Genomic DNA, 27872 nt, shown 5'->3' with positions numbered 1-27872 from the left:
GTTAAATAAGCAGGGTGACAGTATACAGCCTTGTCATACTCCTTTCCCTATTTTGAACCAATCGGTTGTTCCATGACCGGTTCTAACTGTTGCTTCTTGGCCCGCATGCAGATTTCTTAGGAGGCAGGTAAGATGGTCTGGTACTCCCATCTCTTTAAGAATTTGCCACAGTTTGTTGTGATCCACACAATCAAAGGCTTTTGCATAGTGATATATAAGTATTCATATAACAATGAAATTAGGCTTTTACAACATACCACAAACAGTTTCTTTACCTTAGTGCCTGGGCAGATTCTACCATTGGATAGAATGAAGTGTTGACCAGAGAAAGGAAGAAAAAAAGATGTAATAGAAGGAATAGGCAATGCTTTAGAATAGAGGAACTATAATTTGAGATTGTGATCTTCCAGATGTCATTGAAAGGGTGATGCCAAATTGCCCCTTTTGCAAGAGTTGTGCAATTTTGCAATCACATTTATTTAGCATATTTATATAGACACCCATCACAAAAACATGGCTCTAGGTGGCATACAATATAACAAAAGTTTTGACTTGCGCTCAGAACTTCCAGATGGCAGATCTGGAGGCATGGATGGATTGTCCTTTGAGTTTTATGATTGAATAGTATATTCTGATTGGCACCTACCTAGACTGATGTTGGACTTGGTTGGTTTGGATCTGAGTTAGACCTACTTGAGCTGTCTTGGAGGCTGGAGGAGGCTAGAGGAGCTGGAGGACGGGCTGTGCCTGCTGCTTGACCATGCCACATTGGCTGCACTTGTAGTGTTTGCTGTTTAGCTGCTTGCTGTTTGCTGCTGGTCTACACCAGCCTCATTTGTTACACTTGCTGCACCTATAGGCCTGGTGGCGACCAAAGTATTACAGTAGTGATGGGCATGAGAAGATATGGTGGGAGATGGGGAGCAGGCCATTCTTGGGGAATGTGAGACCAATGCCTCATACTGGTTTCACACTCCAGCTCCTTGGTCTCAGCCCCTGTACCCAGTCAGCAGAACTTCAGAGGCCCTGGCTTTTGGTTGCTACTTCTGAATGCCAGGTCAGCCTGTAATAAGGCCTCTCTCATTTGCAATTTAATCATTGATGAGAGGGCTGACCTGGCATGTATCACCAAAACCTGGCTGGGCCCGGAAGGGGGTGGTGGCCTTTCGGAGATATGCCAAGCTAGGTTTTGGATATGGCATCAACCAAGACCCTGGGGTAGGAGTAGAGGTGTGGTGCTTGTCATCCAGGAATTGCTTATGGCTTTCAGAGGCGCTGCACCACAGGTCACTGAATGTGAGACCCTATTCATTAAGTTGGACTCTAGGGATCAGTTGGGCCTGTTGCTGTTGTACCAGCCTCCCTGCTGCATAGCAACCTCCCTGCCTGAGCTCCTTGACTCCATCTCGGGGTTGGCAATGGAGTTCCCCAGACTTATGGTCTTGGGGGACTTCAATTTGCCTTCTCTGGGAGTGGGTTCTGAGGCCACGCAGGAGTTCATGGCCATCATGACAGCCATAGGCCTATTCCAGGTCATCCAGAGCCTGACATGGGACAGTGGTCACACACCAGATCTGGTGTTCATGTCAGAGCAGTGGTTATGTGATCTGAAATTGGGGGAGCTTTTGGTGTCCCCCTTGTCATGGTCAGATCATGCCCTGATTACCATGGGATTCTCTGAGACCACCACCCACTGCACGGAGACTGGACCCATTAGATCAGTCCACCCCTGACAAATGATGGACCTGGATGGGTTTTAGAGGGAGCTGGGGGTTGGTCCTGCTGGTCTGCTGCATAGTCCATCTGAAGCTTTGGTCACCACTTGGAATAAGAGTACAGCTGAGGCTTTGGATCAGATTGTGCCTGGGTGACCCCTCCCCTCTTGTGGACCCCATCACTTCCCATGGTTCATGGAGGAATTAAGGGAGATGAAATGAGAGAGGAGCATCGCAGGCATTCTACAGGGGACTCGACCGAACATGAGTTAGAACCATTATTAAGGACTACCTTGTGGTAGTAAGGGCGGTGAAGTGTCAGTACTTCTCTGCCCTTATTGCATCTGTGGATAGCTGTCCTGTGGCCCTGTTTCAGGTGACACATGCCCTCTTGGGTAGAGGGGGCTCAGAGAACCCCTTGCAGGGCTTTATCAGCATCTGTCAGATAAAGTCACTCAATTTTGCTCACAATTGGATGCTGTTCTTGTTGCAGGTCTGGAGGAGATGGGGAAGAGTCTTGCCTGATTATCTGGGAACAGTTTAACCTGTTGGGCCTGATGAGGTGGACAGGATATTTAAGGTTGTGAGCTCAGCCATCAGCTCTTTAGATCCATGCCCCTCCTGGCTTGTTAAAGTGGCCCAGGAAGTGTCATGTGAGTGGGTTTTAGCGGTGGTGAATACTTCTTTGAATGAAGGGATTGTTCCTTCACCTTTTAAGGAGGTCTTGGTTCACCTCCTCCTTAAGAAGCTATTGCTGGACCCCACTATACTGGACAATTTTCATCCAATATTTAACCTCCCCTTTTTGGGGAAGGTGATTGAGAAGGTAGTTGCATAGCAGCTTCAGAGGACCTTGGCTGAAGCAGATTGTCCTTTTCAGTCAGGATTCAGACCCAGGTATGGGACAGAAATGGCACTGGTCATGCTTTTGGATGATCTCTGGTGTGGGTGGGATGGGGCTTGTGCATCCATCTTGCCCTACTTGACTTCTTGGCAGCTTTTGATACCATTGACCATGGTATCCTTCTGGATTGACTTCTGGAGGGTGGGTGGCACAATGTTGTGCTGGTTTGCCTCCTTTCTTCAGGGTTGATTCCAGTTGGTGGTGATTGGGGGGAGAGATTCCACCCTTGGCCCCTAGTGTATGGGGTGCTGCAGGGTTGGTGCTCTCTCTGCTCCTATTCGACATCTGTCTGAGGCTGCTGGGTGAGCTCATCTGTTGCCATGAGGTGAGGTATCATCACTGTACTGATGATATCCAATTATACATCTCTGCTCCTGGCGAATTAAGTGTTGCTGTGGATATCTTATCCCAGTGCTTGGAGGCTGTGAGGGTCTGGATGGGGAACAACAGGCTTCAACTGAACCCTGGCAAGACTGAGTGGCTTTGAGTTTTGGGGCCCACCAGTTCTAGGACTATGCCATCTTTGGTGCTGGATGGGGTGGCACTGCCCCAAACAGACCTTGTGTGTAATCTAGGGGTCCTCCTAGACTCACGACTCCTGCTCAAAGAGCAGGTAGCAGTCATGGCTAGGAGGGCCTTTGCACAACTTCATATTGTGCACCAATTGCACCTGTTCCTAGATCAAGGGGCTCTACTCATGGTCAGTCATGCCCTAGTGACCTTCCGATTGGACTACTGTAATGCACTGTACATGGGGCTGCCCTTGAAGAGTATCAAGCTCCAGCTGCTGCAAAATGTAGTGGCACAGGCAGTTATGTGTGTTTTGAGAAGAACACTTGTTACACCTCTGCTCCGCGAGCTGTATTGGTTACCAGTCTGTTTACAGGTCCAATTCAAGGTGCTGGTGTTGACCTTTGGTATGGAACTGGGTTATCTGAGGGACCACCTCTCCCCGATTATATCTGCCCATCCCACCAGGGCTAAAAAAGGGTATGCTATGGGTTCTGTCGACTAGGGAGCTACATCTCGTGGGTCCTAGGTGGTGGGCCTTTTCTGCCAAGGTGCCTGCTTTATGGAATATCCTCCCCCCTGAAGTGAGGATGGATTCATCCCTTTTAATGTTCTGGAAGTCCCTCAAAACCTGATTGTGCCATCAGGCCTGGGGACCCCACGGGACTGGTGAAACATTAAGGTGACTCCATTGTTATTAACATCTGCTCTTTGCCCAATATATTTTTTTCTTTTAGCTTTGTTTTTTATAGTCTTAAAGTTTTTAATAATTATAATAATACCAATTGTTTTGTATATATCAATTGCTTTTTAGCTTTGTTGTATGCCTCCCAGAGTCACTTGTTTGTGAGAAGGGTGGCCATATAAATTTGACAATTTGACAAATAAATAAATAATTAAAAACTCCATAACAATCTAAAAAACATAAATAAAATAGACATATAAAACTCAAGAATGCGGGAGTACAACCAACATTTGTTCTCATACAGCCACCTTGGAGGCTGTTCCTGGGATCCTCAGTTGCTGAAACTGAGCTATTTTGTTGCTAAAGATATACTTTTGGAGGGCACAGATGGATGATAGGGGTTGTCCACTCCAGTATTATAAAGCAGAGCATTGTGTGTCACATAGTCTACTTAGCAACTCTTAAACTAGGCACAGGTGCAGTAGACAATAATGTTCTATTGGTAGGACTGATACACAATTCCACTTCCAACTTCATTGTTTTTTGAATACTTGATTGCCTGATGTGCTATTCCGTCTTAGCTTTTAGAAGCAAAATGCATGCAAGATTTGTGAATCATCCTAGATTGTACATTGGAAGGTAGCCAACCCAATAGTATCCTAAGTGATAAATTGTGAAATAGCCAACTTCTCCAGTGTAGAGTCTTCCAGAAGAGTTGGACTTCAACTCCTATAATAAAGGATATAATAAAATCATGAAGCCACCAATTTAGGGAAGACTGCTCTGAAAAGTAAGCAGCACAGCTGTGAAAGCCATGTTCCTCTTATTTCCTAACTTAGCAGGCTAGAGTATTTAGAGTAGAGACTCATGTAATGATCTGCATATGTGCAAAACTAATCCATGAGCCACTGGAACTTCTTCAGAACAATGTATGCATTCAGTGCTTGGAACATACCTATAGTCAAACTGCCAAGTTCTAACATATCTTTGACTCAGACCCATGGCACATCTCACCATTTCTCTGAGCTTTAATGTCTTGTCTTAACCATTTGGCCTGTTTTTTGCAAAATGACCTGTGCAGAGAAGTTGCTTTTATGAAGTTGGAGTAAATATATAGTACACTCTCTTATTTTCTACGCTGAAGCTGAAATCACTGTGTCTCATTGTATTTACTCAGAAATTGAGAGCAATATTTCCATATAAAACCTGTTTGGGGTCAAGGGCTTGTTCAATATTTTATTCATAATATTTTACCTGACTTGTAAAGATGTTTGTGTGTGTGTGTGTGGTTGTGTGTGTGTGTGTATCTTAGTAAAAAAAAGTCCATAATTCTCAACTACGAGGCCAGAATTTTCTACTTTGTGGATTGCTTGAAAAATCCAAAATACTATTCTTTTAACAAAAAAAATTACGAGGGAGTGTGGGTGGGGAGAATAATGGGCATGGGTTATACTTTATTGTCAATAAATTACTTTCTCTGGTTACCTAGTAGTACAGTTCTTACTTTAGTATTGTTTTAAACTATTAACTTATTTTTGCAGGATAATGTTATACTACTGTATAACAGTACTGTAGTACTGCAATACTGTTATGCAGAATTCCCTTCCAGAGTTAATAGTTCAAAATTTGTAGAATCTGAGGACAGTTTAGTATTAAAATCATTCTGTGGAAGGGTTTCAAAGTAAAGTAGCCAATATAAAGTGGTTTATATGTTTGTATTACATCAGAATATGGAAAGAAAGGTCTTTTATTATAAGACATTGGCACATTCTATCAAGCCATTTTTTCCATATTTGCTTCCATTTGGATTGCATTCATGTTCTTTTATTTGAATTAAAAAGCCACATTTGAAAGCAAAAGCTTTATAGTATTAAAAAAATCTGATGGAAGTTACTTTTGAAATCTAGACTCTTTCAGTCTTCCAGGAAAATATTTTCCTGAGATTCAGTTTCAGACTTAAACCTTCATTTAACAACCAATTCAGTGGGATTTCAGGGTATAACAGACAGAATTTAAAACTTTCAGATATAGTGGGTCAATCTGATATCAAATATTGCTATGAATTTCATTGTATCCTTTTTGAGGGTGTAATGCATATAACCTTACTATACAATATTATCTTTAAATCTCTGATGTATGTTGGTTCTAAAGTTTGTGTGCAAATCATCAAATAAAATCTAGCAGCATCCACAGGAAAACACAATGGTGCCAAAATGACAACCTGTGCATGGTGACATACAGTAATTGCATAAATGTTACCTTTACATCCTTGCATTTCGATGACAGATTCAAGTATGTAAGTTGTGGCATTTGCATGATGACATCCTCATGCAAATTTTGGCATACCTCCCCCTTTACCCATGGACAACACTCATGAGATCATAAGGTTATTTATAGATTATTGAAGAATATTTAGTTAATATAATAATTACAGATTTCCTACAGTTTGCACTCTTATTTTCAGAACCCCAATTGCTGATATTAGAATATCTGTGATTGCTACAAGATTTTACAAGCAAACCTTTTCAAGGAATATACTTAAAATGGAACTGCATAATATATAGCTAAGTTGTATTATAGTTGCACCTAGCCAACCTTCATGTAGTCTTGGAAAAACTAAACACTAGGGTGGTAGCTTTGACTGGGAAGTTTGACTCTGTAAAAAGGCAGTGATTAATTACTGTGGCTGTACATAGTTTGAAAATGATTCAGAAGTACTTTGTACCTTTTGTGAGCTGAATCACAGGACTTTTCTGCTATTCATTGAAGTGTCAGGACTTTTTTCAGGCTTCTTTGATGTTTTGATTATTAAAGCAGAAACACCTTTCTTTAAATTTGTATGAAAGCCTGAAAAAAGGATTATGTGCTTTAATGAATAGAGAAAGGTGCTGTATTTGTGTGAGGTCCAAATTACTTTTCTGAATAGTTTTTGAGGTGTGTGGAATCCTCCAAATTTCATCCATATTGTTACCAAGGAAATTACATTGATGTATCTATGAAGCCACCAAGATGCTTTTATTTCATTTCATGGCCATTAATTTTTTTTCTGTTCCAATTTTATTGGAGTATTTATTGATTGACCACAACAATTCTCATTTTTGTCCCTTTCATAAAGAGCGTGGTTCTCCTCGTGACCTCATTACTAGAGACATAACTGATACTTCAATTGGAGTCTCATGGACAGCAGCTCCAGGACCAGTTCAGAATTATAAAATTCGATGGAAATCCCTTTATGATGACCAGTCTGGGGAAACAACAGTTCCTGGAGATGTAGTAAATACTGACTTAGAAAACCTTCAGCCTGAAACTAAGTACAAGATTTCGGTCTTGGCTTCCTACAGAAGTGGAGAAGGACCACCTCTAGAGGGACAAGCTACAACTGAAGGTAGATAAAATACAGAACATAAAAAAGCATTCAAAGTGTGGTTAATTCAGTCTTTATTTAGAATACTGATATCTTGCAATTCCTCTAGAATGCTTAAGGTAGTTTAAAAAAATAATAAATGAATAAATTAAAAACTATCCTTACACTAGGACAACTAAAACCATGAAATAGCAGCAGAAAGCAGCAGAACATAACAGTAAATTATTGAAAAGCAATACTCAAAAAACAAGCAAAACCTTATCTAGTAAATTCGCAAATTCATAGTACATACACCTTTCTAAAAAGAAAAGTGTTTATCAGTTTGTGGAAAGGTACTAAGAAGTGAATTCCCTGAGAATTCTAGAGCTTAGGCTCTACAGAGTATAATTCTGAAGTTTTTTATTAAGCAAGAGGGTTATCAAAGAGGATTTCAAGAAACGGCAATTCCTCAAGTATCCTGGTCCTAACCATGTAAGGAATTTAAAACTTTCCATCAACACTTTAAATTGTGGCTGGAAAAATATATATGTACTGTACCTGTGTATGTATATGTGTGTATATCTCTCTCTTTTGCTTTGTGATATATAAGCAAATATAAAAAGAAGCAGTTTTCAAGTGTGGCTGTTACGTATTTCCAATAAAGAATTCCTATTGCTCTCTGAGCATTCTGAACCAATGGTTGGTTCTAAGCAGTCTACAAAGACAATGTTGTGGAGTAATCCAGCATCTGTCCATGCAGGAGAGATGCTTTGGATTGGCTGTGCACATTTGTGATCACATCCTGTTGTCTTCTTTGGGCTACAGAGACAGTTAACTTCTGGCTCTGCTATGTACAAAGGGAGATGCTGCCAAGACAGTTTTACAGTCTAAATATTGGAACTTTGGGGCAGCGCATTTCCCGTTGGTGACAAAATTCACCTTCTTTCTGCTCTTAGATTATTTTCCCTCCCAGTGGAGCTTAAACCTCAGAGATGCCACTTGTTTTTTCAGTAGAGCAGAGGAACAGCATGGTAGATCTTCAGTGACTGCTCCAGTTGTTCTGCTTACCATATGGGCAGAATATGAAGTAACAATAAATAGGGGGCATGGGTTATGATTTCTGTGCTGTTCCAATAGTTAGCTTGAGAAAGGACTGATCAACTCATGGAGGGCTCTCAGCATGAGATTAGTGGCAGTGGAGACAATTGTGGGAGTAGTTTAAAATAGTTGCTCGGGGTTTAGGGAGTGCAAATGGTGACAGTATGGAAATACCCATAGGCATGATGTAACTAAGTTGGCCCTGTAGGGACCAGTTTAGTTAGTGTATCAGTCTCACCTAGACAAGAGACACTTTTTTGCCAAATTTTGCTAATGATTGAGGACTTCTACAGCTTCATTGGGATGAGATGGAAAGGAGACATAGAGTTGAGGGTCAGCTGCATATTGTGATATTAAGCTTTCATAAATCTAGGTTATCTTTTCCAGCAGTTTAATATAAATGTGGCATAGCAAGTGGAACAAGAAAGAATCACTAATATCCTATAATTTAAAGATTTCAAATTGTTATAACTAAAAAGGAGTATTTTTAGAGATAATTGAAGAGATAGATGTAACATTCAAAATAAAGGAAGAAAGGTTGCACATTTTAAAATTAAGATGCACCTTCAAAATGTAGTTTAATCCTGATTTAATTTATACTTCCTACCCATTAAATATCTTTTAAATCTTTGAAACTAGAAGTGGAAGTTAAGTGGGTTAGAGCAGCTCTGATTAATATTTCCATGATTAGATTAACCTCAATCTTTGATGTGGCTGAAGCTTGCCCATGTTTTTGATGAAACTACAATGTGCTGTTCTGGTTAGCTGGCTTCTGTTGTAAGGACTGATGAGACAGGATTGCAGTATTTTGGAGAAATGCCTGTGTATGTTTATGTGTGGGTGTGCTTGAACAGCATACTGAAGTTAGGAAATTGAGATTTGGCAGGTAGAACTATCCCCCTTCTGCTCTTATATTCTGATCACTAGTTCCTGTTATTTCTATTCATGACTTTCCAGATGTTCAGGGCTGGAAAGTTCAGGTTTGTGCATGCCTTTGATGTTTGATGGTCCCATCAGGAAAGCTGACTGGTCTAGCAGTGCTGAGGTAATTAACAGTGGCACCTAGTACCGATTCTTTTACTGCTCTGAAACCAGGAAACAGGAAATGGTGTTCTGTGTGGAATAAAAGAAGAGTAAAACAACATATTCTGTGTAAATGGAAAGTGTTGGGTCAAGATGTTGGAGAGAAGTAATCTTGCATATCATGTTCTTATTTACCTTTTAAAAAGTTATAATCATGAGAAGCAGAGAAGGGCTTTTTGGGGGGGAAGGGAAAACCAAGTACAAATGTGAAGAAACATTGAAATGTTATAGATATGAGGGATCCATCTTCAAAATACTGTGGAAGACATTGCTTGGTGGATGGCTTCAAATTCAGTAAATACAAATCCCGGAAGAATTGTGGACCTCCTTAAACTTGGCGGTGCTTTCTGAATACATTTATCTCCCCTCACATTTATTGTGTGTGTGTGTTTTCCTTGGACATGCAGGAAGCAGGTCATGTATACAGAATGGTGTAACTGTAGTCTTGAGTTACTTTGTAGACAATTTGGTGCAATCCTTTATAGAATAAATGAAGTTTTGAAAAACCCAATAACATTTTTAAATTTTTCATTTAACACTTCAAAGCGTCACCTGATACAAGGACCATTACAGTAGATGATGAGAAAGAGACCACAATGAGAGTCACTTGGCAACCAGCACCTGGAAAAGTTGCCAACTATCGTGTGGTTTACCGACCCCGTAGAGGAGGAAGACAAATAGTTGCAAAAGTGCCTCCCACCAGCACCAGCACAGTACTGAAACGTCTCCAGCCTCTAACTACTTATGACATTACGGTCATTCCTATGTATAAAACTGGTGAAGGAAAACACAGAAAAGGCGAAGGAACAACAGGTGCAGATTTTTAAAAAAATTATATATGTGTGTATGCTAGATTACTGTAGCCAAAATATGTAAGTTTACAACATGTCTAAAAGTTCCTAGTTTAAGAGATTGCAATATGTTATTTTAAATGCATGTTTATTTTTAAAAGCTCATTTATTATTTAAGCTGCTGTTAAATATGTGCCCTACCTACCAGCTGCCTGGAAATGCTGCCATTTCTCCTATCTAGGTTGTGCTAGAGTTGGCCTTCACAGATGCAGTATAAATCGTCTGTCCTTGCAAGCAATTCAAGGACTATACTGATCCTTGGGTTAATCTTCAGTTAATCATAGTTGGTAGGATGGAGGACTAGAGAAGATGGTACACAATAATACACAGCAAATGAGGCAGTAATAAGGAATCTTTCTGGCCCAAATTCTGAATCAGCCTTGTGTCTTTTTTTTCAGTGTGCTCTTTCTGCCCATCTTATTTCACATTAGCTGAGCAGTCACATAATGTTGGAAGCTGCTGTTGCTGCTGATGGGGCACTTAGTTTCTTGGATTTTCTGCTGTTTATATGGAATTTCAGTAGTATACTATACATGGGCTTAATTTCAGAAGGGTGTTTGATTCCATGCCTCACCTAGAAAAGATGGGTATGTTAGGCTTGCACAGTACATCCGTTCATCAAAACTGGGAAGCAGTCACAGGCACTCATAGGCTTACATGGCTGTGTTAAGGCCTTCCTGTAGTCTTTTGCGCATGCTGGAAGATGCTTCTACCAGAAATGCTAGGAAAATATATGGGCAGTGGCTACTTTGTGGGTTTGAGAAATAGATCCTGAAGGATAGTTTGAATAATTGGCATAGGCTTTGTGCATGGAAGAAGAACCTTTTGAGCAGATTCTACTGTTAACCAGCATTTAATACATCTCTAGAGTTAAGGGGGAAATATTTCTCTATCACTGGAAAGGGAAATCCCACTATTCCAGACTTATAAATTAAGGAATGATAGTGCAAAATCTATAACTAGGACCCAGGGCTGGCTTTAGGGTGCCAAAGCTTAGGGGGCACTGATGCCACTCCTTCTTCTAAATAATTCTAAAAAAAGCAAAACTTTGCATTGGTGGGAGGTGGTGCCATCAGTCAATGTGGCCTAGGAGCACCATATCCCCATGAACTGGCACTGTTAGGAACTGTGTAAAAGAAATGAGTAACTAACCAAAAAGATTTTTAAGTGGCTCAGTAAATTACTTCTAAAGTAGGGCTACTAGATCTTGTCTGCAGAAATTCAAATGACCATTAGAAGGCGGCAAAAAATGAGAGCTTTCTGTATTGTGGCTGTCGTTTAGCATTCCAGATATTTGCAGCCTAGATCTGATAGCCCCGTTCTAAGACTGTGACATAATTAATTTAATTTGCAACTTGTCTTGATTACCAGGAAAACAAGAGAAAATATGAGAATCTCAAGTTTTCTCATGTATTTGAATTGAAGTATAATCTATGGATAGAAGTCCAGTACAAGATCTCTTATAGAACAATGTACTAAATCTGATGCTGATCCTTCAGAGAAGAGTTAGAGAACTTTTGGTCTATTAGTTGTTGCTGGACTTCAGCTCCTACAATCTCTTACAATTAGTCTTACTATCTGGTGCTCTTGGGACTTCTTATGTGGAGTTCTCATTGTTGCCTCAGAGGCTGTAGTTAGAAGAGATTACAAGAAGTATTTTCAGGCTGATTCTGTATAAGAACAGAAATTTGATAGGATCTTGGAGTTATATTCTGAGCAATCTGTGGTTATTCTCTTCTTCCCTAAGATCCTAAATATAGTCCTTGGCACCTGAAAGCACTTTCTGCTCGGGAGTTTAAAAGGCAATAATGTTTCTGTTTCATCCCTTACCAAAATCCTTGGCTTTTGCTTTCTGAGATTGAATGACTGCCTTTTTAGCAAAAAACCATGCACATAAGGGATAGTGTTGAAACAGAAACAACAATTGACTTAAGAAGGAACTTAATGCTTGCTTATTTTGTACCTTACCTCCAATGCCTTTTAATCTTTATTTGCTGCGCTGCTTGTTGCTTATGCAAAGTTAGTATTGACCAACCTTAAAGTGTCCTAAAGATTTGCTGTTGTAATCTGGGAATAATTAATTGCTTCTAAAGTGACAATCCATACAAGATTTTTGGTACCTCAGAAATAAATTTAAGGCATAACCTTATTGAATTATAGCACATTTCATCAGAGGTATGAGGTGTCATCCTGTTTCCAGGCACAAACACAAACACACATATACACACAGAGATGTGCATTTCTGTATAAATTTGAAAAATAAATTTAGATCTTAGTCCATTTGAAACAACATTAATTAGCATATACAGTTGCTCATGTTTTGCTGTCTTAATTTAATATTTGTAATGTGGGCAAAAAAAAGCTTTGTTCCAGTGAGCCTTCATGAAGACAAGCAAGCTGGTAGTAAATACTGATTCAACTATTTGTCATCAAATGACCATTCAATTGTTAAGTAGCTAGGTTTCCATACTTGTTTTGAAATTGCTTCTTTTTTAAATTTGTGTTATTGTTTTTGGAAAATGGCTACTACATCTTTAAAGGCAGCAGCAGAAATAATAAATTATCTATAAAGTATCTGGGAATAACTAGAGAATTTTTTCTGGATGTATGGATTCAGTTAAGTTACTTCATTGATGAAATTGCTTTTATCTGTAAGACAAGATAGGGGCAACTCCCCTTCCTCTCCAGCTTTCTTTGCATGCTTTAAAATTCTACTTCAGAAAATTGACTTAAGAGATTTTGAGGCCCTGAAAGGAAAAGAAGTGAATACCATAACATAAGCAAACATGTTTTTGTACGGTATTGGATCTGACGCAGTAAAATTTCAAAGCTGCTGTTTGTTTCACGGGATACATATAGTGCCCCTGAAGCATTTATCCAGTGGATACAGCACACATGTGATTCAATGAGTATTGTTTGACTTTTGCAGCTTCTCCATTTAAACCTCCCAAAAATCTGCAGACTTCAGATTCTACAAAGTCAAGTTTCCGTGTAACCTGGGAGCCAGCCCCTGGGGAAGTTAAGGGGTACAAAGTAACTTTCCATCCAACTGGAGAAAACAGACATCTTGGAGAATTAGTAGTTGGGCCATATGACAATACAGTTGTATTGGAGGAGCTCAGGTATGCTGATCATAACTTTCTTCTTTTTCAATATTTTCTTGTTATGGAGAAAAATGTAAGCAATATTTATTGAAATCCATTCCCACCTTAATGTTACCAATCTGATTTTTTTAAACAGCTATTTTGTAAGCTACCTTAGTCACTGAAGGCAGAACTGCAGGCTTGAAATCATTCAGTGAAATACTTGAGAGTTTCACTAGAAGGCTTCTGGAAAGATGAGAATGAGTCTTAGGACTCTGAACCTTTTTGCTGGATGATATACATGTTTAATAGGATGGCTAGAATATAATTGTCCTATTAGAACAATTGAAATATAATACTATCCTATTGAACTATAATGGGCTGTAATGTGCTGCAATATAGTCATCCCATACAAGTTCAGAAGTATAAGAAGACCTACCACTTATTCCCTCTTATTCTTTAAAAGTTAATTTGAGGAAGACCTGTTATGGTATAATGGTTTGAGCATCTGGACTAGGAATAAAGAAACTCAGATTCAAATCCCTATTCAGACCCCAGATTTCCTCAACTAGTTGAGTCCCTCTTTCCTAGCCTAACCATATTTTATGGGAGATAAAGTGTGTGTGTCGGGGGGGGGGGGGTAGGGTTAGGTATATATGTTGTTCTAAACTTCTAAACATGCTTGGATAAAAACAGAGTGAAATAATCTGCATAAACCATTTTGCTTTAATGTATACAGTACATGTATATGTTTTGATCATGCAGGGCAGACACTTCTTATAAAGTCAATGTATTCGGAATGTTTGAAGGAGGTGAAAGTATGCCTCTGATTGGAGAAGAAAAGACAACACTTGCAGATATTCCAGTTGTGCCATTATTACCTACAGGTAAATATAATTTTAATGAGGAAAACAGTGCATGGTGCTTTTAGCAGGACATTTGAGTATATTGCATTTGAAAAGTATTTCAACACAATTAACTGCTATCATTTTTTGATTCTCAGGAATTTTACAACAAAGGGTCTGTGTTTTATGAGGATGCTCCTTGATTTTTAAATCATTTTGAGGGTTATCCATTAGGTATCCATCTTTATTAAAAGTTTCTCTTTCATACAGATAGCTAATTTTACATGAACTTTACAAGCTACATACTGTAAACCTATCAGTTATTCATACGTTGTCAATTGCATCCTTCTTTATAACTGTATTCCAAGTGATCTAATTCCCATAGCTATAGTTGCAGCATCTGGAATAAGTAAGAATTCCATATTGACACCACATACGTTTCTTTGGAGGAACTAAAAAAATACTATACTGTCTCCAGCAAGGAGTTTGAAATATATTATTCTCTTTAAAAGAGCTGCACTGAAAGTTCAAATTTTGGTGCAGCTCCTTAATAAGTGTGCTTATTAAAATTGAAAAACCATATCTGGATTTAGAAATAAAAATCAGCAGTATACAAATAGCTAATGTAGAAACATCAGAAACTTTAGTACATCTATTTTTTTCTTTTTCCAATTGAGTGGTAGATTTCATATGTCATTTAAAAATTGCTTTTGAATGGTTACTGAATTTTTAAGTGGTTGTCATATATGGCAAGTGTGTGTTTGTCTTTATGGATACACACACACATACACATACACACACACACTTTTAAGAAATGCAAGTCCAAAACAAATGTTAGGTCCTGGAACAAGTTGTGTACTTCCTTGGATCCAGGCTTAAACTAACAATTAAGTGCTTGAAGAAACCCACTTGGTAGGAAATAAGCACTACTGAATTATTGTTTACAACATTGGAGGACATAAAATAATATGGACCAAATATATTTTTATTAGGTTCCCTAGGTAACCTCTTAGGGAAATAAGGACATATTATGCTGATAAAAAGCTTCTTCCCTTGAAAAAGACAGTTTGGATACAAGCCTAGCAAACGATTGATTGTATCAGAACATTTATTTGTTTGTTTCCAATATTTCTATGCAACTACACATTTCTAGATGGTTTACAGGTTAAATAATAAAAACTGTAAACATCATAATTTCTCTAAAAATATCAATAAAATTTAAAATAGCCCACTGTTGTTTGGTAGAAAGGTGTAAGTATGTCACAAAAGCCATTTTTTCATGCTTTTGAAATGTTGACTGAAGTGAAAGTTAGCTGGTCACAGGGGAAGCATATTCCAGAGGGTTTTGGCAGCATTAGCATTAATTAGCAGAAGCATTGCTCCTGGCCCTTCTGCTCCCTTCATCTCCTGAACTGAAGGAATACAGAACATCCCCTCTTGAACAGAGCAGGCAGGCTGGTCAGAGTCGACTTGGAGAAGACATAGATATCCTGCACCCTTGTCCTGCAAGGCTTTATAGGTCGAAACCAGAATCCTGAATTGTACTTGTAAATCTATTGGGAATGAGTGCAACACCCACAAAAAGGTATCAACTTGTTGAATTGACTCGTATCCATTACCATGTATGAATTTTGTATCAGTTGAAGTTTCCAGGTAATCCTCAAGAGCAGCCCCAGTTCATCTTGTTCTATCCAGACTCTTACAGCCTCCAGATATTGAGTAAGGGGTCTCGGTAACATCTCCCATCCACAACTGTATAGGCCTGAATGAGTTACGCCAGATCCGTAAGGTATCTGGGTGGATCATTCTAACCAATCCATTGCTCTTCAGAGGTCAGTTGTAGTGATTAGCCTCAGGGTGACCAGGAAGATCTGACCATGACAAAGGACTGTCTCCTCTATTTTCAGGACATGCTTCAGAATGTCTAAGGTGAAAACCATATTCAGCATGTGTCCTCTTACATGGGTCAGACCTGAAATCAGTTGGGACAAGCCAATGGATGTCATAGAAGCCAGGACTTCCTGAAGTACTCCTGACCCCATGCCAAGGGCATGAAGATTGAAGTCCCCAGGTGCTAATAACCTAGGGGACTCCAACACCAGCCCTGAAACTCAGATTAAGATGCTGCTGGACCACTAGGTGAATAGTACATCAGCAGAGTCCCTAACTCATTCCTGAAATCCAACATTAGATTTAGATACTATTATATGTTCATTTTTAGAATAGGGATTCTGGAAGCATCCATGTTGTCGTAGAGGTTCATTTAAGCAAATGCTTGAAATAAGCGGAACATTAAAAGTGCTTCATTTTGACTAGCCATATTTTATATTTTGATTACTGCAATTTTTGTTCATTCCTGTGAAGTACAGTATGTCCTTGCCCTAAGAATTTTTTCTATTTTCTTTTTAATAAATATAGTAAAGTAACAGCTTTTATAGAAACATTGTGATAGTAAGAATCCACATACAACAGTATTGTAAAGTGTGCTACCTTTATGTAAAACCATCGAGTTTATCTGCCAGAATTCTCAAATGGAAAAGTAGAAATCTCTATAGTAAGTGGTAGCATTGATTTTTCCATTCGGGAAACCTTCCAAATTAAGGAAAGTCTGTTTGCGTGCATAATTCTGCATATATTTTGGGGCTATTTTGGTCTGCCATTTCAGCACTGATTCTAGTATCCTCCATTCCCAATATCACTCCCATGGCATTAACACGTGGAGTGCCATGGGATAGAGATACCGCTTTTTGATTGTGGTCCAGGGTTAGAAAATGCATAATTTGTAAACCTGATTTACATTTGTATTGATTAAAGATCAGAATCTGTTGTTTTATGAAGAAGAAAGTCATGCTTTTAAATCTTCAGGTACCTGGAATTAGCTGTTCTCATAAATCTGAAGTATTCAAGCAATGATGTGAAACATAGATGAAACCATCTTAACTCTGATGAGTGTGCTTGATTTTACTCAGTGGGATTCCTTCCATGTAAAGACCAGAAGCTGTGGTGGCATGAAGCCAGAATGTTTGCAGCTGATAACATGATCTTCAGAGCACAAAGGAGGAAGAATATATTTTAAAAATTACAATGTTGAAAGGATTGTTTAAATACATATGTTGTTTTTGCTTTGCAATAAATGCACTGTCATTTCCAACATATAGAAAATGAATTCTTATTTTTATTCCCACGCACTGAAAATTCCTAGCATTGTTTTCTTTCTAAGCATTTAATACTTTTATAAATGTCTGTTTTTGTCACTTCTATTCTTTTATGTGTTTGTTTCTGTTATCTTATTTGTGTTGTGCTTCCTCTTGTAATTTAAATGTGCAAATATCTGCACCATCTGCATTAATTAACATATATAGCTGATAATGTGCTGTATTATGCATATATATTGATCTCTCCAGATAGTTGCTTAACAGCTATCATTTAGACAGTAAACATTCTTGATTTTAACTGATGAATATACAGAAGTAATCACTGCTTGCTTACTTAGGTTTACTTAAGTCTAGGGTTCATAATTCTATTATGAAATTGATTCTAACTGTATTTACATCCAGTCTAATCAGAATACTTATGACAATAATATTTTTAAACTATTAAATATTTTTAAACTAATTCATGTAACCTCAGACATCTTTTTTCATTGTTAGTAAGAAAAAGAAATGATCATAGACTTCAAAGTACATAGAAGAACTTCAGTTAATTAAAATCCTCATTATGTCTATTCTAGGATAGGACTGGAGAATAAAGTTGCTTGTAACTAACTCAGATTTATTCTGATCGCTGTAATAGGCCTAGAATGTAAAACCAGGACAGAGGCAGATATTGTATTGCTGGTGGATGGTTCCTGGAGCATCGGTCGAACGAATTTTAAAACAATCCGGAGCTTCATTGCTCGCATTGTTGAAGTATTTGATATTGGTCCAGACAAAGTGCAGATTGGTAAGTTTTGAAGTGAATTGGAACATTTTGAGTTAATGCTATTTGAAGACATTTTGTAATTGCACTACATTTTCTCCCCAGGTCTTGCACAGTATAGCGGAGATCCAAGAACAGAATGGAACCTCAATGCCCATTCAACCAAAGACAGTTTATTGGAGGCTGTGGCCAATTTGCCGTATAAGGGAGGCAACACACTAACAGGTAGGCCTTTTGCTATTGATTTTATACTGGAAAATATGACTCACAAAATTGTATGATCCTGAAGAATACTACTGCATCATTTATCTGGTGGACCAAGAAGTTACACATATTCTATATCAGGCATGTAGATTGATAAACTGAAATATCTTGTAGAACTAACTCTTAAATGCATTTTCGATGGAAGTGTAATAGAAACAAGAGAAGTACCATTCTTCCTAAGGAAAGAATAGGAGTGATAATCTCTATAAGCATGGTAAATATGATTTGATTGAAGATACCAATTTCACTGACTAGGAACAATACAAAAGTAGTAATGAACATAAAAACTGATGAGGGAATTGAGGAGGAGCCTCAGCTACCTGACTAAATCCAAACAGCAGGGCACAGTTAGTTATTTTTAGGCTGAGCCTAATTTCGTAAATGGCATCAGCCTTTTCTAGATGATTCTGGGGGTAGCTTTCATTAGAAAAACAAATACAAATGGCCTGGGTAATAGAAGAAGTGAGATATGATCCCCATTTTTACTCAAGGAGCCAATTTGTATATAAACATTATACAGAAATAATATCAGTGAAGGATCTGATTTCTCAGTAAAAGAAAATTAAAGTTTATAATATGGCTATCAGTTCTAAAAAGCAGCATATAGCAGCCTACAGGACCAACTTACAGAATACATATTGTCAAAATATATCAGCTTTTCTAACTTAAAACATTTTCAGATGTAATCTCATTTCCTCAAGCAGCACCCTTTTTGCAAAAGGAATGATTAAGTCAGAAGTAATATGAATAAGGAAGAAAAATGTGGGTCCCTGAAAATGGTGTGTAGTGCCTTAGGTACTCCAGCCTCCACATTTCCTATCCTATAAAGAGAGTGAGAGATCCACTGACCATCTCAATCTACAACGCCTCCCAACTAGGAGCAAGAGGCTTTGGTAATTGCATTGGAGGTTTTGCTTCTTCTGTTGTGAATGGGCCAGGGACAGATATCCTACCTTTAGTCTCGTGAGGGTAGAAATATGGTTCTAGTGAGAAGAAATTATAAAAGGCTTCAAAATAGATCAGGAAGAAGCTGATGTGTCTGCTAGTAAATTAGGCTATAATATTTTTTGGAGGTTTACCTTCTGAGCTGAAAAAAAAAAGGCCAGTAAATAATGAGTTCCTCATTTTATGTGTGTCCATGTGTGATTTCAGGAATGGCTTTGAGCTTCATCTTGAAAAACAGTTTTAAGGCTGAAGCTGGCCTGAGGCCTGGTGCTCGCAAAATTGGTGTCCTCATAACTGATGGCAAGTCACAGGATGACATAAATGACCCATCACAGAGTTTGAAGGATCAGGGAGTGGAGCTTTATGCTGTGGGTGAGTATCAAGTGAAGAGGCAATCTATATAGAAAGGGGTTGGAATATAATCTGCACATCTTTAGATGAGTTTTAAAACAATCAACAAATAAACCTAGTTACTTAAAATGCATTATCTCATGGTTTTTAAGGTATTAAAAATGCTGATGTGAATGAACTGAAGCAGATTGCAAGTGATCCAGATGACACCCATGCTTTTAACGTTGAAGATTTTAACCTTCTTGTTAATATCGTTGATACCCTCACTGATAATTTGTGCAATAGTGTGAAAGGATCAGGTATGTTACCCCTTCAAGTTTTATTTTGTTCTTAGGAAAAAAAGATGTCTCCTTAATTTTTCTTGGAATGTTGTCTGAACACTTCTGAACAGAACATCCATTTCTCTGGTGTATATAGGAATGCAATTCTTTTCACATTTTTTTTTCTCTTGGCATGCAATATGTATTTCATATATATCTAGGGAAGTAACACAAAACAAAATGTGCAATCACAGAACGATTTTTATTAGTATGCCTTGTCTCATTAGAATCATAGAGTTGAAATGGAAGATTAAGGCTATTAAGGTCGATGTGATGCTCAGCGTTAGTTTCCACCTCTAAATCTTCTCAAAGAGTGGTGTCCTCAGTTGGACACCTCTTTGAAGCAGGCTCTCACCAGCACAGAATAAAGTGGAATTATTACTCCTTGTGATTTAGATATTGTTGAAGCATCCTAAAATAATATTTACCTGCTTTGCAGCTAGATCACAATATTGAGTCATATTGAGTTTGTAGCAGTAGATTCCATTTTTTTCTTACAATTCTTCCAGGCTAGGTAGCCTCTATTCTATATCTGTACACTGACTTGATTTCATATTTATTTATTTTAATTTATTAGTCTTAAATTCTGCCTTTCCTTCAGGAACTCAAGGTGGCATACATAGATAGAATGATTGGTGCAAACCAACCCAATACATTTCCATGATTAAGGAATAGGGATATAGGCTTAAACATGAATTTCTCTGGTCCTAGTTCAATGCCTTAACCACTACACCACACTCACTGTCAGGAAATGTAGCCTTTGTTGTTGTTGTTTTTCTCCTAAATGAATAAATTGGCATTTGTGTCTGTGAAATTTCATTGTATTATTTTCAGTCTGTTTTTCTGCCCTATTAAAATAATACTAATTTTTATTTCCATTTTTGGGGTATTCACTGTCTTGCCTGTATTTTGTATCATTTGCAAATTGTATAAGAGTCCCCTCCATCTCCTCCTCCAAGTCATTAATAAAAATCTTGGAAAGCAGAGTGTCCAAATCTTGTGGCACCCCACTTGATAACACCCTCTCGTTTGATGAGGATTTGTTGATAAGTATTGTCTGAATACAATGTTCAAGCAAGCTATGTATGTTAATGTTCATGCAATCTGGCCCATATTTAACTAGCTTGGGATACTTTGTCAAGTGATAATTTACTAAGGAAGTTATCTGATTTTTTTTAAAAAGTTTTTGAGAAGTCCATTTTGACTTCTGATAATTACTGTACTATTTTCAAGGTTCTTACAGATACTTCTCTTTAGGAACTGTTCACCTCAGGTGTCTGCCCCATACCAATTGCTTGATAGGTCCCTGGATCTGACTTTCAGCCCAACATTCCAACAGAATGTTGGAAACAAATTATGTATTGGAAATCAGGACTCTTTTCATTTGTCAGCATCATAAAACTGAAAACTGAACAGAATGGGGCCATGTTTTATGTGGTAGTGGTAGGGGGAAGAAGTCAGCAGAAGAAAGATCAGGTTCAAAGATGGACTAGATCAGGCTGGGAGCTGTGGAGAAAAAAATTCCCCTTATGCATCTTAAAGGGAGCTTGGCATGTTGGTCATTCTTCCATTTTTAGCCTCTTCCCTCCTGATCATGTGACTCACAGCATTGCTATTAAGGGTTTGGAAAGAATTCCAGAAGTAATGCTATGCATACCTTTCCACCCTTTTTCCTTTCAATGACCCAGGCATCTCCCACCAGTCATCTGGCATGTTCCCTGTTCTCCAGAATTTCTCAGAGATAATATATAAAGATTCAGCTACTTCCTTTAGTATCTTAGAAGGCTATTCATATGACCCTGGAAATTTAAACTCAATAAAATGTAAATAGATATCCCTTTACTATATTTCAGTCTCTATCAGGATTTTATCCTGCCTCTTAATTCTGTTTCTGTTGGTAGACATACCTTCTTTCCAAAGAAGGCTGGGCCAAAATGTTTCCTACTTCAGGAGGGGTCCTTTCTGCACTTTTCAAATAATGTTAGAAATACCATGCAATAGCCTATACCTCCAAACATACAAATATCACTTTCTAGGAGGAAGGGATGAGAGTGTGTGCAGTATTGATGCCTTCTATGAGACCCACGTTTCTAATGCTACTTTTTCAGTGCTGGAAGTAGTTGTCCTGCACTGGCTTCTTTGATGCGAGAACATGTCCTCAGGAAGGAGTATTCTTCCTCATCAGGATAGATACTCATGAGTGCCTGTTGGGTACTTATGTTAGCCAAGGGTAAAGTCAATGTTAAAACAATTCCTATGCCCAGGAATATGTAAGAAAATAATATGTAACTTGCAGCATGGTATTTGTGGTAATTACACATCCATATAAGTGCTTGCAGCCTTTCAGTGCAGTTTTTAGTTCAGTTACACAGTGACAATCTCTTGTGTAATTGCCACAGTTTGAATGTTAGTACTTGCATGAAGGTGCCATTAAAGCAATTATATCAAATATGAATTTAATTTATTAACATTGAATTTAATAACATTGTTAACATTAAAATCAATGTAGTTTTTAAAATATTTTCCATACACGCAGAATAGATCTTTATTTTGTCTCATTGTTTGCAATTTGTTTTCCTATAACTTCTGTTATGAATGTGGATCAGATACAGCTCCATTCAATAAGTGAATGGTTTTAATATTTAAATAATAAACATTTTATAGGAAAGAGTGTTCTTATGCACTTAAGGAAAACCTTCTTGACATATTTTATTACTTTGATTGTGATTCATCTTTGGTAAGTCTTCTAAACAAGACTTCCTAACTCTAAATTCCATTTGTTTATTCCCACAACAGGTGATTTGTCACTGCCGGCAACCAATCTAGTTACTTCTGAAGTGACACCTGTTTCTTTCCGAGTGTCTTGGACTGCACCTGTTGAGAGTGTTGATAGATACAAAGTTGAATATTATCCTGTCCAAGGAGGCACACCACAGGAGGTCAGATTTGGAGGCTCTATTTTATTTCTTCTTTTTTGTATTTATTTTGCTTAGTTTAGATTCCTAAATGTTGGAATAGGTTCATAAAAGGATGTTCATCAGTCACTTACTACTGTTCATATATGTGCATTTCATGTTAATCAACAAATATCATTTTCATATCATCTTAAGTACAATAGTAGACTCCAGTGGAAACAGATTCATTGTTTGTAATTGAAATATATGGTAAAATATATTGATAGCTGGTAAGTAAGTCTTAAAATATCCTCAAAGCACTTCAGCAAAATGTATCATTATTACATAGTACTAAATTAAACAGAAAAAGGCATTAGTAATATCTTACTAATAGTGGTTCAGAATGACTGGGGCTGCTGTGCTGGATAGGGTGCTAGAAGAAGAAATACACCATATTTTATAGCATAGATGCATATCTTAGGCTACATGTGGTCTTTAGAGCATTCCTATAGTGGCCAGAGCTAAACCTTTTGTCCTTTTTTCCCTCAGGGTGGTGTTTAGTTGTGTTTTAAGATACTTAAGTACTCATTTCTCCTCTTTAAAAAATCCCAATCCCTCCATTCATGGGGCCTAGAGGGCAAAATGAGGTACAGGTAGTCCTTGTTTAATGGCCACTCATTCAGCAACTGTTCAAAGTTAAATGGGGCTGAACAAGTGGTTCTTATGAACAGTCCTCAAAATTCTGGCTGCCCCAGCACCCCTGTGGTCATATGATCATGAACTGGGCGCTTGGCAACCTGCTCACACTTGCAGTTGTGGTTGCAGTGTCTGTGGTCACATGATCACCATTTGTGACCTTTTCTGACATCTTCCCACAAGCAAAGTTAATGGGGAAGCTGGCAGGGAAGGTTGCAAGTCGCTCCAATAAGTCGCACAAACCCTCCCCTACTCAGCAGCAGCACCCCCTCGTCCTGCCATGCTTGCGCTGCACTTCACACCATGCCTTACCTGCCTGCCGGCCTGCTTGAAAACCACTTGGGACTCACTTAATGACTCGCAATCCTTGCTTAATGATGGCAATGAGGAGTGCCAGGGTTGCTGTCACTAAGCAATGTGGTCACGTGACGTCACACTTTATGACCACGTTGCTTAGTGATGGAAATTCCAGTCCCAATTACCATTGTTAACCAAGGACTACCTGTACTGTGATGTTCTGCAAAGTTTTTTCCTCTTACGCTCTTCCCAATTCACACATCAAACCCACTTTAGGAATTGTGGCCCTGGCCTCTCTGGCAACATAATACTAATAACAACATTCCTGTCTTCCTTGGAGGAGAGTCCTCATGTGCATCGCTTAACCAGTCCAATCTTAGCAAGGGGAGATTGCTCTTAAACAGAAGGGATTGATTAGTTATAGGCATTAATTTAACACTCATTTTTTCAATAATGGGGTTGTCCTTAAGTTGGTCCTCTGACTAGTGCTGGAATTGATTATACAAAAATGATACCTTCCATATGGCAACTAGGCAATTTGCATCCTACCAGAATTGTCTGGATGCTATTACATCCAGACCTGAAGGCTTAGAAGTATTAACAGAGGCCTTTTGAACCACATGCAAATAATATACATGATCAGAAGAGGCCCCGGGAGAGGAGGGGGAGGGAAAAAGCAATGGGAGGAAAAAAACTCTGTAGCTGAAGACAAGCATACAGTACAGAGCTTTTACTGCATTTAAAACATTCTCTCTCCCTCTTTCCTACTAATGTATATACATTTATAATATATAATTATTAGTATACTTTTGTATATTGCAATTTTCTAAATGTGTGTGTGTGTGTGTGTGTACATATACTGTATATTCATATTCCTATTTCTGGGGCCACAATTAGCTAGTCTTTCAGTACAGTATATATGCAAAACAGCCCCTTAAATCCTTGTTTTAGAGAGATGATAGTCAATTTATATACTGTATTGGTAGTACATTCTGATACTTTTCTGCCTGTCTTCTGAGATAGCATGTTCCAGATAGTTTTCAGCCATGATGCAGTGAAACTTACCCTAAAGGGGTTAAGGAGTTACTTGCCTTATTTCTCTAAACAATTTATATTTTATAGCTTTTGGCATCAGATATACTATTATCAGAATGACAGGGACCACTTAAGTTCTATTTTAAATTATTTAGTTCCTGAATCAAGATAATAACAATGTATATTTTACATATATTTGTAAAATATGTACCATTACATCTGCTATTGTTTTCTTTTATTTATTTTTATTCAGGTCTATGTAAGTCGTTCGGAGACTACTACTGTTCTCACTGGCCTCAAGCCTGAAACAGAATATGTTGTGAATGTATTTTCTGTAGTAGAAGGCACTAATAGTGAACCATTAAAAGGGACCGAAACAACATGTAAGTGAATATTCCAAAGTAATTGAGATATTGAATAATTGTTAACACATGCCGATAATATCAAAAAGAAATGTAAGTTGTTTTTTTTTTGGTCAATGACTGACATTAGGAGATGGGTTGTGAAGAATGTTGAAGGTGGTATGTAAAAGTTGTGCAGAGTCGAGGAAGGTCTGGAGGATCTTAGGATGTTCTCTGATCTGCAGTCTGGCTGTTGTTCTGTTGTGCTCAGCAAACTGTGGTGGATCAGGAGTTGGATGGCTGACAACCCTGACTGGAGAGATGGTAGCAGAGTAGCCAAACCAGCAACATCAACAATCAACTGTTCAGCAGCACTCGGTGCCAGGCTGGAGGCACTGCCGATCAGCTGTTGGAAATTCAGTTGAGCTGGTGGCAATTCCTAACTGGGAGGTTGGTGGCATGGCAGGTTCGGTGGAGTTTGACATCCCAGCTGTGGTGTCCTCTGCTTAGTGGTAACCTGAGGAGTCTGGTCTCAGTGTCCTGGAGTGCACAGGCACTCAGGTGCTGGTGGTAAGAAAAAGCAGAATTGGGCTGGTAGTTATGCTGGAGGGCAAACCTGAATTCTGTGGCTATCCTGAAGGTGGTAATACTGAGCAGCAGCCATCTGCTCTCCTACATGTAGTGGCAGGAGTCAGAGGAATAGTAATGTATGCTGTTTGTTTCATCTATTGGCAGTATATCGCCTTTGATTTTTGACTATGGCATCTGAGGAAATTGGTTGTGGAAGGGAATGGACTGAGGAGATTTTGGTGGGAGGTGTTGCTGAACTGGTAGTGACTGAGGTAGAGCTGCCTGCTGTCCCTCTGAGTGAGAGATGGAGGGATAGACTGGGACTAGATTGCTGAGTGCTAGGGCAGAAGTGACCCAGATAGCCAGATCAGCCAGCTGCTTGGGTGTTATGTTATCTGAGTGTTAGATGGTCTGTTGGGGGAAAGACACAGGCCATAGCATTGTGGCGGTGATGGGCAGAGAGAGATATGGTGGGAGACAGAGGGTGGATCTTGTTTTCTTATACTGATTTCGCATTGCGACCCTCTGAGTTCTGTCCCAAAGAGACCTGGATAAGAGGGAGGGGGTGGAGTGTTTCTTTCAGAAATTTGCCCACTGGGTTTTAAGTGTTGCACTAGCTGCCACCCCAAGACATGGTTGATTGAGTGTCTGTAGTCATCTGGGAGACTGTGGTGGCTTTTAGAGGGATGACTCTGGGTGATCACCAGATGTGAAACCACATTTGTGGAGTTCTGGGGATCGGATGGGACTGCTGCTACTGCACCAGATTCCCGGCTATGTAGCAGCTTCCCTGTTGGAGCTGCTTGACACTGGCTAGGTTGGTAGTGGAGTTTCCCAGACTTATGAACTTTCATCTGCCTTCCCTGAGTGCAGAGTCAGAGGTGGATTAGGAGTTCATGGCCACCATGGACCTGACCAGATCATTGAGGGCCCAACACAGCATCACATGTTAGAACTGGTTTTGGTCTCAGGGCATCTGGAAGTAGGGGGAGTTAATCTCAGTCCCTTGTCATGGTCAGTTCACTTTTTGATTTGCCTTGGAATTCTCTGCAGCTGCTTCCCACTGAAGAGAGGTAAGACACATTCAATCATTCTGCACCAGGTGCCTGACGGATCCTTTTGGGTTTCAGAGGAAGCTTCCCCCCCCGCCCCAAGGCTCTAATACACAATTCAACTGAGGGCTTATTCACCACTTGGAATGGGGGGGGGCGATGATGGTCCCTGTGCAGTATCTCACTACTTGGGGACCCCAGGAAGCCCACTGGTTTTCAGATGAAGTCTGGGAGATTAAACAGAGTGAAAGAGAGTATCTGACTGAACAGAGATAAGACTGAGATTACCTTATGGTGATCAGACCAGCAAAATGTAATTATTTCTCTGCTCTTATCATATCTGCAAATAGTCAGCTAGTAACTCTGTTCAATGTGACCTGGTTCCTCTGGGGTAGAGAAAGACCAAAGGAGCATCTTCAGGGCTGCCGTGAGACTATTTGAGGTATCTGTTGGGTAAAATTCCTCAGATCCTCTTTGAGCTGGATTCTGGCTGTCTAGATCCTGTGGAGTTGACAGAGGCACAGTCTCACTAAATTATCTGGGAAGAGTCTGAGCCTGCTGATCTTGAGGAAGTGGACAGGGTCTTTGGGGCTGTAAGTGCAGCTATCTATGTAGTTAGATCCAAGTCCCTCCTGATTGGTCAAAGCATTCTGGGAGATAACTTGTTGGGTTCAGGTGGTGGTAAATTCATCTTTAAGTGAGGAGGTGATTCCCCTTCCACATAAGAAGGCAGTAGTCTTTCTTCTCCTCAAGAAGCCATTGCTGGACCCAGTGGCATTGAAAATTTTGTCCTGTCTCTAACCTTTTCTTTTAAGGAAAGTTTTTAAGAAGGTAGTTGGGCTGCAGCTTCAAAGGAAGCAGATGATCTGGAACCTTTTCAATCTGGTTTCAGACCTGGATACAGTACTGAGATGGCACTTGAGGATGATCTCTGGCAAGTTTGGGATGGTGGTGGTGCATCCATCCTGGCTCTTCTTGATCTCTCAGTGGCTTTTGATACCATCAACCATGGTATCCATCTGGAGCAGTTCAGGGAGTCGGGAATGGGGCACAGGATCGCAGTAGTTCTCCT

The 27872-nt window shown here is 39.1% G+C and overlaps 1 protein-coding gene across 7 annotated transcripts in view; it reads left to right on the top strand.

Annotated features, from left to right (window-relative positions):
* Positions 1-27872, top strand: part of COL12A1 (collagen type XII alpha 1 chain) — a 145920-nt gene that overhangs the window by 51444 nt on the left and 66604 nt on the right. For 6 of the 7 annotated variants that reach the window (XM_007426960.3, XM_007426961.3, XM_007426962.3 and 3 more), the window contains 10 exons: positions 6930-7199; positions 9885-10151; positions 13119-13311; positions 14038-14159; positions 17910-18059; positions 18141-18260; positions 19452-19616; positions 19748-19894; positions 22712-22854; positions 25091-25220. In XM_007426960.3, coding sequence (XP_007427022.2) covers positions 6930-7199; positions 9885-10151; positions 13119-13311; positions 14038-14159; positions 17910-18059; positions 18141-18260; positions 19452-19616; positions 19748-19894; positions 22712-22854; positions 25091-25220 — 1707 coding nt within the window. The remainder of the gene's footprint in view (positions 1-6929; positions 7200-9884; positions 10152-13118; positions 13312-14037; positions 14160-17909; positions 18060-18140; positions 18261-19451; positions 19617-19747; positions 19895-22711; positions 22855-25090; positions 25221-27872) is intronic. The other variant, XM_088137797.1, reaches the window with a different exon arrangement.

The sequence above is a fragment of the Python bivittatus genome, unplaced genomic scaffold (assembly GCF_059951505.1).
Source record: "Python bivittatus isolate LINGU-HERP-01145 unplaced genomic scaffold, Pbiv_v1 ctg000020_np1212, whole genome shotgun sequence".
Classification (NCBI taxonomy): Eukaryota; Metazoa; Chordata; class Lepidosauria; order Squamata; family Pythonidae; genus Python; species Python bivittatus.
This window is presented reverse-complemented; position numbering and strand designations above follow the sequence as displayed.